Source organism: Lissotriton helveticus, chromosome 4_1, assembly GCF_964261635.1.
Source record: "Lissotriton helveticus chromosome 4_1, aLisHel1.1, whole genome shotgun sequence".
In the NCBI taxonomy this organism is placed as follows: domain Eukaryota; kingdom Metazoa; phylum Chordata; class Amphibia; order Caudata; family Salamandridae; genus Lissotriton; species Lissotriton helveticus.
The window spans coordinates 702,298,559-702,319,759 of NC_136063.1; the positions used below are offsets into that span (position 1 = coordinate 702,298,559).

General features: G+C 48.0%; 1 protein-coding gene across 1 annotated transcript in view; it reads left to right on the plus strand.

Moving 5' to 3' along the window:
• The window catches only part of PRKDC (protein kinase, DNA-activated, catalytic subunit), a 3,158,350-nt gene that overhangs the window by 738,896 nt on the left and 2,398,253 nt on the right, over nucleotides 1–21,201 (plus strand). Inside the window, exon 37 of the mRNA XM_078687323.1 lies at nucleotides 19,618–19,803. Within this exon, the coding sequence (XP_078543449.1) occupies nucleotides 19,618–19,803 (186 nt within the window). The remainder of the gene's footprint in view (nucleotides 1–19,617; nucleotides 19,804–21,201) is intronic.

Below are 21,201 nucleotides of genomic sequence, written 5' to 3' on the forward strand. Positions count from 1 at the left end.
TTCCAGCAGTTTGGCGAGAGTGGGAATATTGGTAATGGGACGGTAATTGTTGAGATCTGAGGGGTCGGCTGTAGGTTTCTTTAGAAGAGGCGTGACTTGTCCAACTTTGAGAGAGTCAGGTATGCTTCCTTGCATTATTGTTTGGACAGTCATGTCTGGAGGGATGTGCACTTCTCCACTTCGGACTTCCTTGGGTTAAATTGGTCTGCTGACCCACTACCGGGGATGGTATTGCTTCAGTATCTATTCTAAGGTAAGGAATGTATGGCTTGAAGTATCAGATTAACAAGTTGCCTTCGGTAACGCCTTAACTGGTAGAGACAATATCTAGTTGCAGATTCCTTTCCGACCCACCCATCCTCCTCGCTCTGCAAACCCATCATCCCTTTTAGGACCCTAGTTTTCCACACCAGTGGTTAGGGTTCTTCATGGCTTCGTGCTTCTGGTGTGGAAAGTTGTGAAAATAAACTGACGTCAGCACACCTGGGTGGCGCCTATATATGTTCTGCAAATTTCACTTCCGATGTGGACAACAAGCGGAGCTGAACGACGACATCTACCGGTGTTCAGGGGTACTGCTCACAAAAAATCTTCTGGATCCAGTCTGACGCATTGGAAATTCTAAGGTAATTATACCTAATGATCTAATGATGGCTTTCAACCCTACTTGGATGATATCTACCCTGAGCTACAGCGTTCTTTTTACTACAATTGCGCCTGGGAATCCTTAGTGTGAAGGCTTTCTTAGCCAAATACAGCAAGCCCTAGTGTGCGCATGATATGGCTTGCTCCTTTATTCCACACTTACGTTTTTGACGAAATGGAAGCTTTAGCTCTGTGTTACAAAACTGATTATTCAGAGATTAACCTTTCAGTTTCTATGTTTTTTTGGAGCACCTGGATTTTTACTAGGAAATGGTATTATAATTGATTTTAATTGCATAGTGTTATAAGTATCTTGTAATGTTTGAAATATTTAACACCTTCCGTGCGGCGCCGATTTCCCCCCCGGTGCTGGACATTCCAGAACAGGGTGTGGTCGTGACGGAACCATTCCGTCATCAGCACAGCTCAACCGTGACTGATGACGGAATGGTTCCGTCACAAGCATCGAAGGGGTTAATGAGGTATTGTACAGATTTTCTAATGATCTTTGTATGTATTGTAATGTATTTGTTATGGCAAATGCAGAGAACAATAAAAAATTGGATATCTTCTGCTTAGAAATATAAAGAAACTGTATAATCCAGGCATACATGGTCTCCCATCTGGATTATTGTAATTCATTTTTATTTAGGACTTTCATCCTACCCTACCTCATCTAGAGATTGCAATACATTCAGAGTGTACCTGCTCGAGGCATTTACAAAAATAATGCATTTTTCTTCTCACTTAAGATCATTCCATTGACTTTATGTAAAGAAAAAAAATTCAAAGTTTACGGTTCATGCCTCAAAGCCATCTATGGTCCCTTTTCCTGAGTTCTCTACTTGCAAAATTACTTTACAAATACACTCTCACTATGATTTCTACTTCCACAAAATCTCTTGGATCAGAACAAGCTAATTTTCTGGTAATTCTGTATTTTAGCAGAATTTGTTGGCTTTGGCAGTGTGCTCAAGGCATGAAACTCTTTACCACACTCGGAACCACCACTAATCTTCTTTGATTTTACAAGCTGCTAAAACACATCTTTGAAGCTCTTCACCAAAAATGCTGTCGCCTTTTTCTTGATTTTAGGGCAAGAATGCTGCTTTTTACAAACTATAAATCCAAACCCTATCATGTCAGATGTGTACAGTGTAGCAAAATCAAGACCACCATGTAATGAATTGCATAAGAAAGCATTAAAGAGTATGGGGTTGGTTGTTTAAAGTGAAATGGAACATCTGGAATAGTGTAGATGTAGGGGAGATCTCTCCCTGGCACCTCAAATGTTTCTTATGGTGAAAGTCCCAAAAATGTAGAATTGCTAGAAGTACTCTCAGTGCATTCAAAATACTGCTGCTGAAATCTTGCTTTGTTTACACTATGGAGACCACATCTCCCCTGCTCTACTCTAGCTCCCAGTGGCATAAAGTGAAGTTCAAATCCTTCTGCATCAACCACACACCTTTCTTGGGACCTGGAGCAGATTATCTCATGAACAAATGTTGCTTCTGCATGCCCCTTCCACCACTTCTAAAACTGTGTTACAATTGCACCTCTCTTACATCTCCCTGCCTGTGGAATGCACATCTGTGAATGGGTCCTTCATCCTAGATCACTCGACTATCCATATATTATCACAAACCTGGAATTCCATGATTTATACAGCTAGAGAGCACTACAGGTGCACTTGATCCCACAATTATCATCTCCCTAGACCTGACTTTAATTCCAGTCTCTGTCTACCTGTAGCTTATCAGAGGTTCACATAACTTGCTACATGTTCCCCTTCTTCACCACACCCCTCTTTCACTCTATGTTCAGGACTTCCATAGCTCCTCAAACTACTGGCCGGATCACAAACATCAGGTCTCTTTACTACTCCTAGTAGAATGCCATCCACTCAACTTACTCATTAACCCCAGATAGACAGTGATGCCTGTAGATTATAACAAAGCCTACTAACGTGAATTTATAATTTAATATGAAAAATGTACATGTATTAACCAAGAGTATTTTCAGTAAGTGGTTGGAGTTTATTGTAATACTGGAAGCTTGTGCCCCATTCTTTATAATGTATTTGTTCATTGTTTCTGATGGATACATCTGCCTGTGGATTCCTCACCTTTTGATTCCTCACATTTTGAATACCCTCTGCACCAGCATTTCTGCAGAAATTATTTTCCTAGCTCTCCCATGTCGGCGACGACGTCATAATAGCACGGCTCCGCCCGCGACTCCGTATGACGTCATCGGAGCCATAAGAAGACCTCTTCAGCGTGCTGACGTCAGTTCCCTTTTTTCCACGCCGTCGACGGATAACGTTTTTTTCTGGGACTCTCCCTTTCCATAGTGATTACTTTGTTTCTTCTGATCTTCTTCGAGTTCCTGTAGATATGGCTACTTCGGAGAAGTCTGGTTTCAAGCGCTGCAGGGAGTGTGGCGGTCATATATTGATTACGGATCCTCACGATGACTGCCCCTGGTGTCTTTCTTCCGACCACGACGTCGAAGGGTGTACGTGCTGCAGGAAAATTAAACCAAAGTTATTAAAAGAGCGTGAAGGAAAAGAGGTGTCGTAAGCGCTCGAAGTCGTCAACCTAGTACACTTCAAAATCGAAGAAGCACAAGAAGTCGAAGTAGAGACACAGTTCTCAACATCGCTCTTCAAGGGACAAGGCTTCGGGGTCCGCTTCACCAGTTCGGTGACGCCGGGAAAAGGACTTTGTTTCTCCATCGCCTTCTCTGCAAGCGCCTCCGATCCACTCACTGGCGCCAAAGGGTTCGCCGGCGTCGAAGGGCTCTATGACGCCTAGAGGTTCACCGATGCCTAGAGGGTCTCCTTGACGCCTTGAGGTTCATCAACGCCCAGAGGGTCTCCGACACCTAAAGGTACGACGGCGCCCAGGGAGTCTTCTCAGGTGTCTGTGGCTTCGCATGTATGGGCCCCGTCTCCACCAGCTCCGCAGCCTCAGCCTCCGGTTCTTGCTCAGGCGGATCCTAATCAGGAAGCCCAGATCCTTACCCTCCTTTTCCAGGGCCTGGAGCAGATCCCACACATTTTTTAAATGCAATGTTTGGCATGTGAACCTCAACAGCCGAGACTCGTTCTACACCCCCACCCGCCAGCTCCGCTCCACCAGCCTCGCCCTCGCCACCAGCCTCGCCCTCGCCACCAGCCTCGCCCTCGCCACCGTCCCACGAATTCGCAGAACCACAACCGGAGGAAGATCGTTCTCCTACCTCGCAGCGAAGACTTGGAACTCCCTCCCCAAACACCTACAACTGACCCAGGACCACCTCACCTTCAGGAAACACCTCAAGACCTGGCTCTTCGAGCAGTAGCTGCACCCCCCCCCCCCCCCCCCCCCAGCACCTTGAGACCCTCACGGGTGAGTAGCGCGCTCTATAAATGTCTTGATTGATTGATTGATTTATTTGCCAGGGCATCTTACGCTACGCTGCGCCTTCTGGTCCCGTGGGTCCGCTTGCCTTTAAATTGGGTGTCCCCCAACAATACGCTCAGGCGCCTTTCATGCAGACGGCTCCATCTTGGCAATTTCCGGCGCTTAGGTTTTCGACTCTGAAACCTCAGACTCCCTCTGGTGTCGATTCAGCGCCGTCTCGGATTCGCTCGGCGACGCTGCCTGTTGCTGAAGGTCCTTTTTCGAAGCCGGCGCAGTTATCACCGGCGCCGCGGCTGGCGCTGCCGACCCCGAAGCAGCGTTCCAGGAGGGATGCGCAGAGGCTGCCTAAAGAGGAAGAGTATCGGCAAGTGCAGGAGAAAGGCGAAATTCTCAACTCCGTTGACGAATTTGAGGGCCTGCAAGAGGCCAGTGGCTTAGATACTCCCCCAGAGTGGCAACTTTCTTCATCAAAGGCTGCCATTTCTCAGAATGTTGCTCCTTATGTGGTGATTAGGAAAGCTGCTGAGTTGTTAGATCTTCAGTTGCCTGCAGCAGAAGTTAAGTCTAATATTTTGTCTGAGGTGCTCAATACTTCTTCAGTAAGTGACCCTCTAGTCTCAGTCTAGAGAGTATGGCTACAAGCGATATCGAGGCTTTGGAAGGGTGACTTTCTTTCGTGGCCGTCAGCAGCCTCAGCAACAACAGTAGCAAAACCCTATGTACAAGTTGTACAGGGGAAAAAATAGAGGCCGTCTTCGAGGAGCCAATCAACAGTCCTCCGCCTCCTCCTCCTCCTCCGCCTCCTCCTCCTCCGCCTCCTCCTCCTCCGCCTCCTCCTCCTCCTCCTCCTCTGCCGCCGCCACAGGAAAGCAGCTCTAGATCTCCCATCTAAGATCATGTTGATCCTGTAGGGGGTCGGGGGTCCCATTTTCTACAAGATTGGAAATCAGTTACCTCAGACGGTTGGGCTTTTAATCTTGTAGAGAATGGGTACCCCCTCCCTTTTCTAGACTTTCCTCCTCCTTGCCCTCCTCGCCAGGATTGGTGTTCAGAGGACCATTTGCTGCGTTTGCAGCAGGACGTCCTTACCTTGTTACAGAAAGGTGGAATAGAGGTGGTTCCGGAACAGTAAAGGGTTCAGGGATGCTTCTCCCGGTATTTCCTGATCCCCAAGACAGACGGTCGATTGAGGCCGATACTGGACCTCAGGGCTTTGAATTTTTACCTCCGGCAGGAAAAGTTCAAGATGTTGAACTTGGCTCAGGTTCTTCTCGCACTGCAACAGGAAGACTGGATGGTGTCCATCAATTTGCAGGATGCGTATTTTCATCTTCGAATCCTGAAGACGCATCGGAAGTGTCTCCAGTTCACGGTAGGGTCGCAACACTACCAGTTTGCAGTCCTCCCTTTCTGTATCACTTCCGCACCTCAAGTTTTCACAAAAGTGATGGCGGTGGTGGCAGCTCATCTCAGAAGGTCAGGGGTTCATGTTTTCCCTTATCTGGACGACTGGCTGCTGAAAGCCAAGTCTCCGGAGATGGTGTTGCGTCACTTGCAAGCAACAAGGCAACTGTTGTTCAACTTGGGTTTCTCGATAAATGTACCCAAATCTCACCTGGTACCTTCTCAGTGCAGACTGTTCATAGGGGCAATACTGCACACTACAGTATATTGGGCATTCCCGCCTCCGCAGAGAATTCTCAACATTCAGGAGATGATTCCTTTGTTTCACAATGGAGCAGTTGTTCCAGCCCTGAAGCTCCTTCGCCTGCTCTGTCTGTTCGCTTCCTGCATACTGTTTGTCAGTTATGCACGCTGGCACATGAGGGCACTCCAGTGGTGCCTCCGCAGGCAGTGGTATCAACACAACAGAGATCTCAAGGAGAACGTCAGAATCTCCAGAGACACTGCAGTGGAGTTGTCTTACTGGAGTGTGCAGGGAAACCTGTCTCAAGGAATACCTTTTCAGTCTTCTCCACCGGTGGCCACTGTGATCACGGATGCCCCCTCTCTAGGGTGGGATGCTCATCTGGGGGATCTGGAGATCAAGGGTCTTTTGTCTCCAGAAGAAAGGTTGTTTCACACCAACTTTCTGGAACTGCAGGTAATACGTTTGGCGCTAAAGGCTTTCCTTCCTTCCCTTCACATTCGATCAGTTCCGGTCCTGACGGACAATACTACCACTATGTGGTACATCAACAAACAAGGAGGGGAAGGGTCATATCGTCTTTGCAGAGAGGCTCTGCGACTCCGGTCCTGGGCTCAGGGCCATCAGATTTGTGTGTTTGTGGGGGCGCTAGGTAGCGCACATGCGAGATGGCCGCACCTGTGTGAGGCTCCCGCAGCCCGGTTAATTAATCCTGTAATTATCCTGCTTTGATAAGCTCCTCTGAATTTGAAACACTGCTGTTGGGAAACGATCACCCCATAGCAGACTCGCTGCAAGTTTCAGGCTACCAGGTCCACACTGGCCCGAGATGTCCTGCTGAGAAGAGTTAGTCGGGTAATGCTGCGGAGCTGCGTGGGGGAGTGAAGCGGCTGAACTGGGTACCTGGGCCCGGGGCTTCGTGGGCGACGCGCAGGCCGCATGACGAGGCAGGCGCACTCACCGTGAAACTCCACCCCGAGGCTCAGCACGGAGAAAAGAGCCGCGGGACACCTAAGAGCGGCAGAGCCCGGAGTGAGGAGCATTGAGCGTGGAGGCGGGCGGTGCTGGTGAGTGGAGCGGCGGCGGACTGGCGGCGGACTGGCGGCGGCCGGGACTGCGGGTTCAGGCTGGTGGAGGCCCTGGTTCGTGTGACTCAGGCTGTCGGGATCTCGCCGCCCCCTACGCTGCCTGGGGAACAGTCATCGTGCTAGCTCCCTTTCTCAGCGGGAGTGCAGAGTGGTGCAGGTATAGAAGTGTGGCTGCCGGGACACGCTGGAATCGCGCAGCCCAGGGAACGGCTGGTGATTTGGGCCCCCCCCTTCTCTCCCGGTCCCTAGAGGGAGACTGGTGGAGCGCCTCGCAGAACTGACCGATCCTTGAGGTGTCTACTGAGGAGCGTGGTGGGGCCTCCTTTGGCACGGTATAACAGTGGCCTGCAGACAGACTGCACACTGGTGGTCACCCTATAATGGCGCTATTGTATATTAGATCACTATTGGACCGCCATATTGTGACTTGGCGGAGAGAGCAGATTGCCTTTGACCCAGCGAGTTCTGTATACTGATGTGCCAACTGCTGCCTGATATGCATGACACATGAATGGGGAGAAGTGAGCACTAAGGGTCTACTGGGCACCTGGTGGACTATACTAGGGTGTTGCCTTGAGGGAGCACCACATTGCAGGGAGGGACCTGAGGTGTGTAGCTGCCTGGATCTTAATTCTGACGCTACACTGGAAGGCAGCCATACTCTGTGCACTGGTGGCTGAAGATCTATAGCTGGCCCGCTGCTTTCTAATTCACAGTGTCCCACGCTGGTGACAATAGCTGTTTTATAATTGCCCTGTGAGAATTTGAAGTTGCATCCAAACAGGATCACTTGGGTTCTGCTTACTGCCTGCCACGTGCACACCAGCGCCATCCACACTACGCAACGGACAGTGTGCGACTTGAGGCTCGTACAGTTGAGCTCTGCCCCGATGTCATCATGGGGAAACCGGATACCAGGCAACCGAAATTGAACTTTGACGCTGCCAAGAAAAGTGCGCAAAATGCCCAGGGAGAACGCGAACTGGAGGACGGAGGGGAGACGCGGGGAGAGACGGCCACACACAGTGCGGATGTACAAATTGTCTTACAAGAGGTCCGTCAGGGCTTTACCACGATCGTGGATAAAGTTGATCGTATGTCGTCGCATATGGACGCTATCGCGCACAAATTGTAGGGGCATGAGGACCGGATAAAGGAAACTAAGAGACGCATCTCTGATACGGAAGATACCACAGCCCGGCATGACACGCAACTCGCCCGAATGGACAAGCTTCTCAAACTTATCGCAGCCAAGAATGAGGACTTGAAAGCGCGCAGCAGGCGCAATAATATACGCGTGATTGGTATTCCGGAATCGACGAACACTGGAAAAATGGAGGAATACGTTGAGAGGATGCTGATAGCTGCGATTGGCGCTGAGTCTTTTTCGAGCCAATTCATCGTGGAACGGGCCCACAGGTCTCTTGGGCCGCGTCCACCACCAGGTAGCACTCCGCGTCCCATAATAGCGAGGCTTCTGAATTACAGAGACCGTGAGACCGTGGGCGGCAAGAAGCAAACAGACCCTGTCGTATGACAGGAACACTTTTTCCATGTACCCGGACTACACGCCTATGGTACAAGAAGAGAGACGTAAATTTATGGACGTTAAAGCCAAACTGAGAAGGGCACAAATTGATTACACGCTGCTGTACCCGGCACGGTTTAGGTTTACACACCAGGGCAAGCAACGATTCTTCACGAAGCAGCAGCAAGTGGAGGAATTCCTCACACATACGGCACACAGCACGCACGGACGAAGAAATGACGGTGTCGCAACAGTCTGCGTCGACTGGAGCAGAAGATGGTTCGCAATGAGTCCTACCTTACCACCTTTACTAACTCCACAAACTGAAGCAGGACACATCGCATTATTGGGTCCCACATAAAGGCCCACATATGCACGAGGAGGCACATTGAATAATTAATAATGTACACAGGGCACCCTCTGCCTTCTAGGGTCTAGTTGTTCCACCTTAGGTGGATTCTGGGGGCGGAGGAGGTCTGTGTAGCCACCTAGAGGTTGCCCCTGGTGGCAATACCCCCTGGGGTTTTGTTTTTGTTCACTAACTGCATACTACAAGGATTGCAGGACTGTTCTTGTTTGGTTTGAGGATGGAGGAGGGTGGGTAGAAGTGTATTTCTGGCAAGTTGGGGTTGCTTCAGTGGGTGGGGGTAAGGGGGGGGGTGTTTGTTTCTAGTTTTGAGTAGTAGGGGTATGCATCAGCAGGATCACCCTTTCATTAGAAATACGAAAGTACAGACTCCGGTACTGTGCAGGCGCTGCGACCGATTTACCATTCGACCCTGCATAGAGATGCAAGGGAGGGGCTACAGTCATCGAGTAATATACAGGTCACTGATGAGGATTGTGGAGAATGGCTGATGTAGATTCGGAAGCGCTAAATGTTATTACATGGAATGTTAGAGGACTGGGCGACCCGAGAAAGAGAAGACAAATCTTAGCGTACTTGGATAGGCACAGAGTGCACATAGCTATGCTACAGGAAACACATTTTGCTCCACACACATTGCATCATTTTGCAGGTAAATGAGCGGAACATCGAATCTTCTCTTCTTATTCCTCCTATGCAAGAGGTACTGCAATACTTGTTAAGAAAGGAGTACCGATCCACCTAGCGGGAGCAACGGGGGACCCACAGGAGCACTATTGCTTGGCATGGAGCCGGTTGGAATCTGTGTCTGTCACATTGGCCTGTTATGGGCCAAATGTGGATGATGCAGAATTCTTCACTGCATTATGGGCCAGAATATTTGATATAGGCTCCAGTCATATCATATGGGGAGGAGATTTTAATGTCACTTACAACCCGAGTATGGATAGGTCGCATCCTAGCCCTCATCACTATAACAGGGCGCGCGCAGTCCTGCAAGACACTATAAACACTTATCATCTACTTGACGCATGGAGACACTTGCATCCACGCACACAGGAGGGGACACACTTCACGGCGCACGCAGCGTCATGGGCGAGGCTAGATTATTGGCTGTTGTCCCGCGGATTGGGTCCTGCCTTCTCCAATGTACGACACTTGGCCAGAACATACTCAGATCATGCCCCAGTGGCACTTACTCTTTCCTGCTCCGACTTTAACACACCACGTGGCATCTGTTGGCTATATGCCCCTAGTTTGCTGGATACCGTTTTCCAGGAAGAGCTAAGGGAGGAAATACAGGACTTCTTTGCTCGTAACAAAGGTACTTTGAATAGTGTAGAAACCATCTGGGAGGCATTTAAGGTTATCGCTCCTCGGGTTCTGTATATCAAAGGGGTCGTGCTCAAGGAAATAACCAACACGCTGCGCAATTTGGAGATGAAGCTTAAATCACTGGAAGGGGAATTAGCTATGGGCCCTAATGGAAATGCCAAGGGCCAGTTTAGGGAAACGCTCACAGAATACATGGTTACAGCAGAGCGGGAGACTCGCTTTAGGGGTAAATACTGGGTGGCCTGCTGTTATGGAGAGGGGGAGAGGCCAGGACGGGCTTTAGCACAAATAGTTCAGAAACCTCGCCACTCAGGCTATGTGCTGGAAATTGAGGACAGGGATGGTATGGTCTACCGCGACACAGCCAATATCCTTAATGCCTTCACACGACACTACAATCACCTTTACACCACACAACGGCACGATGAATTAAATCTGGAGAGTTTTTTGGGTGACGTGGCACTGAGCTGGCTCAGTGATGTGCAGTGTACTTTTCTTTGTGCCCCATTTGAACTGGATGAAGTTAGGGATGCCATTATGAGTATGTAGTCGGGAAAGGCCACGGGAACGGACGCCATTCCCGTGGAATTTTATAAAACATATATTGATTTAATTGCCCCCATCTTACGCGAGGTATACAAGGGTGCACTTGAGGTTGGGTGCCTTCCCGCGTCAATGAGAGAGGCCCTTATAATCTCGCTATTGAAACCTGGAAAGCAACCTCAGCACTGTGATTCCTATAGGCCCCTTTCTCTCCTCAATTGTGATGCCAAGATATTAGCCAACCTCATTGCTACACGATTAAGCTTATTAATGGAAAACTTAATTCTTCCTGATCAATCAGGCTTTATACCCTGAAGAGCTACCTTCCATAACCGTTGGACCCTTTTTGCCGTGCTAAACAATGTCTCGCAAGACTTGCCTTTAGCTGGGATTTTTTTAGACGCCACGAAGGCTTTTGATTCGATTGAGTGGGACTATATCTTGGGGGTGATATCGCGGATGGGATTCCCACCCCTTTTTCTCTCATGGATCAAGCTCCTTTATCAGTCCCCAGTGGCAAAAGTGCTAATAAACGACCGCATATCCCAGACGTTCCAGATTACCAGAGGCACGAGAAAGGGGTGCCCACTTTCCCCACTGCTCTTTGCCATTGCAATAGAGCCGCTGGCGGCGAAACTGAGGCAGCATCACAACGACAAGGCCTTGCGTTGTAATATGCAGCAAATACTTATATCGTTATATGCTGACGATATCACTTTATATATCCGAGACCCGCAGCAAAATCTGAACCTGATCCTCAGGGAATTTATAGTTTTTGGGAAGCTGTCTGGGATTCAGATTAACTAGGGAAAATCAAGTATCTTTCCCCTGACAATTGCCACAACTCGGTTTTCTCTGGACTATCCCTTAGAGTGGTGTGAGGACGAATTGAGATACCTGGGAATACGGGTGACCAGGGACAGAGGGGAACTTATGAGATTAAATTATAGTACTGCTATAACCCGCATAGAGGACTGTCACCCGCTGGATTTCCTTACCTTTGTCCATGGCTGGGCAGGCATCCTTAATTAAAATGGTGATACATCCCCAATTACTTTATCTCTTCTTAAATATTCCATACTAACCAGGGACGTTCTTCTTCAAAACACTTCGATCCGCACTGACGAGACTTGTATGGGGTGGAAAAGAGCCGCGGCTACAATGGAATGTTCTTGCTAGGCCATTTTCGCAGGGTGGGTTCGGAATACCGAATTTCGAGCTATATTATCTCAGCGCTCAGGATCATTATGCCTGGTTCTGGATGTCGCAGCCACGATATATGCCACAGGTTGCGGCGGGGAACTTGCTGGCACATTCAATCCCCATTGACGGTGTTCTGTACGAACCGTTTGGAGTCAGGGAACGGTCGCTAAAAACACCATCACATGCACGGTTGCGGCTTGGCAACGTATGGGACACATGCTGAACATGGTCATCTTATATTCGCCACTTTTGCCGCTTACTTATCATCCTACTATGCAGCTTCTCCAAGAAACACTTTTTCATAAATTCCGGGAGCGTACCCACATTCGCATTTGGGGGGACTTATATCATGAAGGCCGATTCCGCACTGCTGCACAACTGTTTCAGGGTATACAACACACCCCACTTGACACGTTTCTCTATTACCGCCTTAGACAAGGTATTCAGTCTCTCACTCCGGACTTCCCGGATGAACCAAAGATTTTAGAACCATTACAATTAATGCTGAAATGCACGACCGCTAAACGCCTGGTCTCCCAAATTTATATGACAGTACATACGCTGAGAGTACTACCGATTACTCAGTCCCGAACATGTTGGAGTGAGGAGCTGGGCTTCGACCTAACAGATGACCATTTGGAGTTCAGCTGTCTCCAAACGGAGCGGGTGTCGGCCAGCAGCAGACTCCGCATAATACACTACAAATTCCTGCACAGAATCTATTATACTCCAGCCAGGCTATACAGATACCGGCTCAGAGAATCGGACAGGTGTGACAGGTGTCAATCTCCTAGAGCAGACTTCCTACATTTGGCATGGGAATGCCCGGGAGTGAACTAGTATTGGGTACAAGTATTTCAAGAGCTTACACCAATGATAATAAATGCATGTCGAACCCACTCCACTGATGGCTCTGCTCGGCTATGTTAAACCACTGAGGGCGGAACACCGCAAATATGCTGCTTTACCATTGCTTATGGCTAAGAGGCGGGTGGCCTGCCGTTGGGGCAGAGGACGGGCACCCACATTTAAGGACTGGATCGCTGATTTAATGACTTGCCAAGAACGGCTCACCACATATGCTGAACTATTGCCTGTTGCCTCCAGACCAAGGGATATTTGGGCCCCCTTGGCATGCTATCTGTTGACACATCCTTATGACCCTCCATGAGTGGCATCACAGTCCCCTATGTTTTACAGTTGTTCTGTGCATTGTATGTTGCTTGCAAGGCCCATGTAATAGATGAGGAGTGTAGATCAGCTGCGAAATATGTGTGTTGGGAACTGGCTGGGAGGGGGCTCATCACATGAGTAGGGGGTAATGTAGTGACTCGCAATGTACATGGGGGATGTGTGGTGCGATACAGCCACTGTGCGAAGCCCTGGATAATTTGCCTAGGTAATGTACTGCTTTCCTGTAGGATACATGATGTTTTTTTTTTTTCTTTCTTTGTAATACCTACGACGTGCATGAGGAAATACTATGTCTGTACCAGCTGATACATATGGTGAAATACTGATGATTGCTGTACGGTTAAAACCTAATAAACAGAAGTTAAAAAAAAAAGATTTGTGTGTTTGTAAATCATTTGGCCGGTGTGCTAAATGTTCGTGCGGGCAGTCTAAGTCAGCATTACTCGGCCAATCACGAGTGACGGCCGAGATGTGGGGGTTTGCTTGGTTGTACCTGTTTGCCACTCACAAGAACGTGCACTGCCCGTCGTTCTGCAGTCTCCATTATCCGATGGAGGAAGCGCTGGGGGATGCGTTTCAATTGGATTGGAGCTCGCAACTCCTTTACGCGTTCCCCCCCTTAACCTTGATTCCTCGGGTTATGAGGAAGATTTGCCAAAACTGGGCCCAAGTCATATTGATCGCTCCGGATTGGCCAAGAAGGGTGTGATGCACAGATCTACTTCAACTCTCATCAAACCTACCACTCCGTCTCCCTTTCAGGGCAGACCTCCTCTCGCAATCGCAGGGGCTGGTTCTTCACACCCACCTCCAGAGCCTGCACCTTCATGCCTGGAGATTGAAAGGGGCAACCTGAGTTATTTCTCTCTCTCCCACCGGATGTGGTGGATGGCACTTTATCAACCAGGAGATACTCCACCAAATCTGTTTATTCCTCTAGGTGGTCCAAATTTGTGAAGTGGTGTGGAGAAAGAACCATTGGCCCTTTGAAGGCTCGTTTGTCTGATGTGCTTAGTTTTTCTCTTTCCTTGGCCCAGAAGGGTTGTGCTGTGGCTACAGTTAAAGGTTATTTGTCGCCGTTGTCTGCTTTCATTTGTTTGCCGGACCAGCCATCTTTGTTTGAATCTCCTGTAGTTATGAGGTTCATTAAGGGCCTTACCAATAAGTTTCCTCCCACTCCTTTCATTATGCCTCAGTGGGATTTAAATCTTATTACTTTTCTGATGGGTTCTCCATTTGAGCCTCTTCATAGTTGTCCTTTGAGGCTTCTTTCTTTTAAGACGGTCTTCCTGATTGCTATTACCTCAGCCAGGAGGGTAAGTGAGCTTCAGGCTCTTAGTTCTAAGCCTCCATTCTTGACCATTCATGTAGATAAGTTGGTTCTTAGGACCAGGGTTGCTTTCCTTCCTAAGGTAGTTACTCCTTTCCATTTAGGACAGTCCATTACCAATTTCAATTTCAAGAAGTCTTTATTCGATTAGTTCATCATAAAAGACATAAAATACAAAATAAACATACATGTGAAATTAAACAAGTATTAAATCATTTATAACTAATCAGCTTCTTGTACAGATAAATAAGCAATTTTATAATGGGACTTTAATGCAGCCATAAATCAATTTAAAACAGATATATAAATCATTTAAAATTAATCAATTTCATAGGCAGTTATACTAGGTTATACATGAAAGCTCTAATACAACCAAAGGACAGGTAATTGACAAAAATTAAGCTGTCACCATTTGAGTACTTTTATTATACCTACTTCTAAGCACCCAGGCCCAGCCTAGATATTTAGCAACCCCGACAACAATAAGGGAATCTAGATTAGTTCTTAACAATCTAGTGGCTTCCACAGCCATTCTGGTACCTAGATTTCTACAGACCGGTCCGAGCCATTTAGCTCTGGGAGCAGAATATAGCGGGCATACATACAAAAAGTGATTCAGGCTCTCCCCAATGCCATGACACTTGGGACAGAACCCCGTCCTTTCTGTTCCCCACTTTTTAGTAAACTCCCCGATGGGGAGCGAACCGCATCTAAATTGAAAGAATAGTTTGCGGTCCAGGGGTTTGGTTATGGTGTCCCAATACCCTTCAAACTTGGGCGCATCCTTATGCACAATAAACCGACCAGTAAGGCTGCTAGTGCTCGACTTCAGGTACATATTAAGAGTCACCCAATCCCAGTAACATTTTTTAAGAGCCCTTTTAGAGGGAAAAATGGCTGACTCGGGCGATGTCCACAAAGAGCCAAGACCCAAAGCTAATAAGATAGCCTTAAGGTCTCTGAACCAACCAATGTTCGTGGCACCAGGACTATTTTTAACCTCCAAACATGCTGCAGCATAATAATGGAGTTCCGGTGTTGTCCACATACGACGCCAAAAGGATAATGGACGTAGTCTTGCTTGGTCCACCACTGAATGGCACCCAAGATCATAAAGGAGAGGGGTTAAGGGGGTCGACTGTGGCAAACCTATACATAGCCTTAAAAATTTATTTTGGGCATGTATTAAAGAGTTCAGATTGCTGCCACCCCATAGTTCCGCACCGTAGAGAACCGCTGATAGTACCTTCCCACCATAGATCTTTATAAGCGGGGACATTGGCCTCGTAAATGACCCTTTATGCTCTTTAATCAGTGCCCCACCCAGCTGTTGATGTTTCAAAGCCATGAGTTCAATCTGATGGGACCAACTCAACGTGTCGCTGAAGGTAACTCCCAGGTAGGTAAAATTCTTAGTTTGTTCAAGGGGGATGTCCCCCATGGAGACCCTGGCGTTAAATTGCTTGTGTCCCCTCAAAACCATAAATTTGGTTTTGGAGACGTTCACCTCCAGCTCATGTTCGCTGCAAAAACTCTCGAACCTTGTCAAAGCCTTTTGCAGACCTTGTCTGGTACGAGAAAGCAAGAGAGTGTCGTCGGCGAACATGAGCAGGGGCATTCGCAGACCCGCCAGGCTCGGAGCATCCGTGGAGAAGTTATCAAAATATTTGGTAACACCATTGATATATAGGGAGAACAAGGTAGGGGCCATGACACAGCCCTGCCTGACTCCCTTATCCACTGGAAAATTTTCCGTCACCTCTCCCGGTTTTCCCCAGCGTACATAAGCAAAGGTCTGGGCATGGAGGTTCACTATAAGGCGAACCAATATAGAGGGCATGCCCATATCCAGTAAGGAGTTCCATAAGCCTGCCCTCGGGACCAGGTCAAATGCTGACCTAAGATCCACGAAGGCCGCATACAGGTTGCCTTTTCCCAATGTAACAGTCTTCCAATGCAGAAGCATTACCTTACCTACCTTCTACCCTCCCTGTGAGAAGTTAGCCTGGCATATGATGTCCACTATTCTAGTGGGCACCTTGCACCAGTCTAAACGACCCTTATTGATGGTGGTTGTAAAGTCAACCTTATAGACAAGCTATCCTAGTGGTTGCATGGACCAGCAGTCATAGGCTAAGACTTCAGAGAGCATGTGAAGCAAGCTGTTTTACCAATTATAATCCCTTGAATACCAAATGAAAGGACACCACACAAGGTATGTATCAAATATATATGTATTTATTTCTAACACAATCCCTCTGCACTCTTTATGAGGTCAGAGATCGAAGTACAACACAAGTTACTCAATTAGCATACGATAAGTTGCACAAATACAGTTGGATTCGAGCTGTCCCACGAAGGATCTAGTTGACTGCGGTGTCGGTATCTGGATTGGCCCCAACAAGCCTTGGCAAACTCAATCCACGCAGGAAGTGAAGATTGGCTTCAAGTCAGACCAGCAAGGTCTGGGGAGCTTCTCCTTTGTAGGGAAGCTGGAGCAACCAGGAAAGCAGTTTAGTTCGTCTTCAGAGGGCTCACTAGCCAAGGGGCTAGCAACCGGGAAGACGCGGTGAGCTGAAATGCAAGAGCGGGCCCCACGCGGCACTCGTGGAGGGCTGAGCTTCGGTGCTCATGGCGCTCGGGTCTGGGGCTTCCCATACCCCAATGCACAACTGCGAGGGTGCCTCGGTAGTTGCACTGTTAGAAAAATGCAGGATGTCCAGGGTGTCCGGTCCCACATCTCTCGTGTCCGCCAGGGGTCTCAGCTTTGCTGTGGATGTGGGTCGAAGTCAGAGAAGTCTGAGAGTCCAGTTCCTGAGTCGCTGAGTCTTCGGGATCCGTCGGGAGCGTCGACCAAGCAGACCGGCAAGTTACTGGTGGTGCCTGTTTGTACAGGGTGGTCACTCCTTGACCACAAGGGAGATGTCTTCAGTCTTCTAGTCGAAATAGAATGTCGAAGGTCCAAGAGTTTTGTTTCAGAGTTTCGTTCCAGGATAATCTAAAGTCCTGGGGACACAGCACCTATCTTTATACTAAGAAAATGGGCTGGATTACCTGCTAGGTCCCTCCTATGGGTGGACCTGAGAAGGGGGTGGTTACACCCCTTTCCCCAGTTTCGCGCCAGAGCGGGGCTGGAGTGCCCCAGCAACTGGTTTGAACCGGGATATGCATGGAGCACCTTGTGTGCCCCAGGCAGTGTCTGGAAAAGCATCTTTCCATTCAACCCACCCTGCCCCTGTACACTCAGGCTGTCTGGGGAGGTGCTATCACCTCCCTCGACAGGAAACCTGTTGTCCAGGCGTCCGTTGCTGGAGTTTCCCCCAGCTGCAGGAGGTCAGACTCGTGTCTGTGAACCGGGTAAAGCAGTAACATAGTAACATAGATGTCTTTTCCCTCTAGAAGGGTGGAATGCTACCCCCGCCGCCAGAATTGGCAGGGGGTAGTATTCCAAAGTGTTTGATACCTTACACGACATGTTTTGATAAAGCCAAACCAAAGTTAGCATTAACTGCGAGGATTATAATGCACTTAAGAGTATATGGTATAGAACAGCTATAAGGACATGGTTCCGAAAGCTGCAGAGGGGCTCAGCTCATGCTAGGGCACCCTCTCACATAAAACCAAGCACTCTGCCTCCAGGATTGTTAAGGCCTGCCATAGGAGTGACTTATAGGTTACTGTGTCTATAGATAAGGTAAATATAGATATACTATATCTAAGTGAGGGGTGATTACACCACCTTACCCAAGCTGAATGATTAGCCTGTGGTGTCAGTTTGGATGGCCAGCCAGGGGTGGCATAATACATGCTGCAGCCCCTGGTAGGCCTTGGATACACCTATGCCCTGGGTACCTATGGTATACTATACAGGGGCTCACAAAGGTGACCCAATACCCAATCAGGTATGTACCTAAAGTACATGGTATCAATTTAGAGAGAGAACAGCTGGGCTGTGGGTCTGATTAGCAGGCCCACAGCCACACTAAAGTCAAAAAACCAGAGAATCACTGCAAAAAGCGGGGGTGACCATAGGAAGCGACCATACTCTCCTACACTCCCCCTAACCCTTCCAAGGAGAAGGAGAGACTTCATCGCTTGGACCCTAAGCAGGCAGTCTGTTTTTACCTGGACAGGACAGGGGACTAAGGCTGGATGATCAGCTCTTTGTGGGCTACAGTGGTCGGATCAAAGGAAGAGCTGATCACAAGCTGACTCTCTCCAGGTGGATAATTTTGTGTATCAAGATCTGCTACGCCGTGGCCAAGAAGGGGCCGCCTGAAGGTATCAGAGCTCATTCTACCAGAGCTAGGCCATCTTCTTCTGCTTTGGCTAGAGGTGTTCCTGTTGTTGATATTTGTAAGGCAGCAACTTGGGCCTCCCTCCACACCTTTGTGAAGCAATACTGCTTGGATTCAGAGGTTAGGAGGGACGGCCATGTTGCCTGTTCTGTTCTGCAAGATTTTTTGGTATAGTCGGGTGGACACCCTCCTCCGGGAGAGGTACGGCTTTGGGATTCTATTCAAAAGGTGAGAAATCCACAGGCAGATGTATCAATTAGAAAAACAAGTTTCTTACCTTCGGTAACCCTTTTTCTGGTGGATACAGTATCTGCCTGCGGATTCCGCACTGGCCCACCTACCTCCCTGTTGTCATCCTGTTTCTACCAAAAATCTTATAACTGTTTGACATGAATGTTTTCAATATGCCTTTTTCATGATTACGGTTTGCTCCTGGAAAATGCTTTGTTTGTTGGCCTTCTTCCATGCTGTTATTGAATATGCTTTATGTACTTGCATTTGTATATATTATGTATACTGTGTATACTTGTGAAAATGTTGTCGGTCTGCCCGTTTGCATCGAGGGCACGGAAAACATGGATGGTACTGACGTCAGCACGCCGACAAGGTATTCTAATGGCGCCGATTTCGTCATATGGAGTCATGAGCGGTGCCGTGCTATTATGATGTCCTCGTCGACGTGGGAGAGCTAGGAAAAGAATTTCAGCGAAAATGCTGGCACAGGGGGTATTTAAAAGGTGAGGAATCAAAAGGTGAGGAATCCACAGGCAGAGACTGTATCCACCAGAAAAAGCGTTACCGAAGGTAAGTAACTTGTTCTTTAGCACTACAGCAGAATTTTATATTTTCCTGCTACACTATCTAGGTACATAACCTAAGGGTTAGTGTATTATAGTAGAGTTATCCTAGGTGGCCTGGATATGTGGAAAAGATATAGAAATGTAAAGCGGTCACATGATATGTATTTTTCTTTGTTGTGTGATTCAAAACATCTTTACCCAACAGTTGAAATATTTTTTCTCATTCAGGTTGGAACCATTCTGAACGGTATGTTGGATGAAAGTTTTAAACAGCGCTCAATTCGCAAACAACAAGGTGCAAAACTTGTGACTGCAGTGCTTCAAAATTGGTCGAAGCTTGATAGCTGGTGGAATAAAGACTCTGGTTCGGAGAGCAAGATGGCTGTTGTCACTCTCTTGGCAAAGGTTCTGCAGGTACTCCTTCCACTCAGTGTATTACATTAATCTATTAGGTAAAACATATAACTATTATGGGTGGGAATGCAGGCTGTCATTACCTTACCAGGATTATAAAACTACATGAACAAGACTGTATTTGTTGTTAATATTCCCTAAGTGTCAAACTGGACCAGAATACCCAAAATCAGTACTCCTGTGTGCTGGTAGGTGGGGTCATGTGGTTCTGCACCAACATCGTTCCTCTTGGAAGTGATGAATAAGGCCTCAGTTCCTTTCTGTGTGTTTAGATGTAGATCTGGAGCGCGACTGTTCTTGTATTTGACAAGTCATTTCTCCCCCACAAAAATTCCAAGTTTGCAAAGGAAATCTGTCACCCTTCAAAACTATAGGGTTTAAAGCTTGTAGAGACTGTCACAAACAAATATCTATGACAGATCCACACAAGGTATGCTTGTAATCGCAGTACAACTCTAGGGCCTGCGATGAATGCATCCAGATGAACTCATTGGCCATACGGTTCTGCGAGGCAAAAGTCTGTCACCAATCATCAGAAGAACACTGTGACAGGTCTAAGTCGAAAGGAAGGTCTTGTTCCCACTTCCAAAGTAGTTCCTGCAACTGATCCTCATAGAGGTCAAAGTCTTCAGGTAAGTGGAAGAAGAAGCACAAAAAGGCAAAGTGAGAATCCGCCCCTTCGCGCCGCCCTTTAACTCCAGAGAGGGTGTGAGGGGGCCAATGTGCCAGTCTGTCTTGCTCCCGAATTCCTGAAGAGGTGATTCTGAACTTGGTCCTAATGCAACCCTAATTTCTGGGCCCATCTGCATCATCAAAGCAAATAGAGGCCTTTAGTGGGTGATGCTGTGCATATTTGACACGCATCCGGTTCCCTCCGGCTCCCTCCGGCTCACCAGCGGCCCACAAGGATCAGCAGAGGCCTCCAGTCTGAGTCTTGCGAGTTCACCCTCACTGCCGTCTGTGATGTTTGGGCTACTTTGGGGTTCACACTGATGCTGATGGATTCAGACTCTGAGCAGGCCTCGTCTCACCCTTGAACGAGTTTACTTTCTGATCACACCAGAACACAGCATAATGTCAGCCCTTCTGCCTCCGATACAATATTTTTACCACACAGCAGAGCCTACCTTTTATATCGGCTCTTTGGCTCAGATTCTGACAATAACAGCTATGAATAAGATTAATTTGTCCCACAGCATGAGGTTTGCGGGATTACAGGATGTCCGTGTTCTGGGAGTGTCCCCAGACACTGGACTTGTCTCTCCCCCTAGGTCCTGTCACAGAGGAGAGTGCTTCTTTTTTCACAGTGATGTAATGGCTGCGAAGATACTTGACCTGCAGTTCCTACCAATGAATTCAAAACTAATATTCTGATGGAGGTTCTTCAGCCTGACCAGG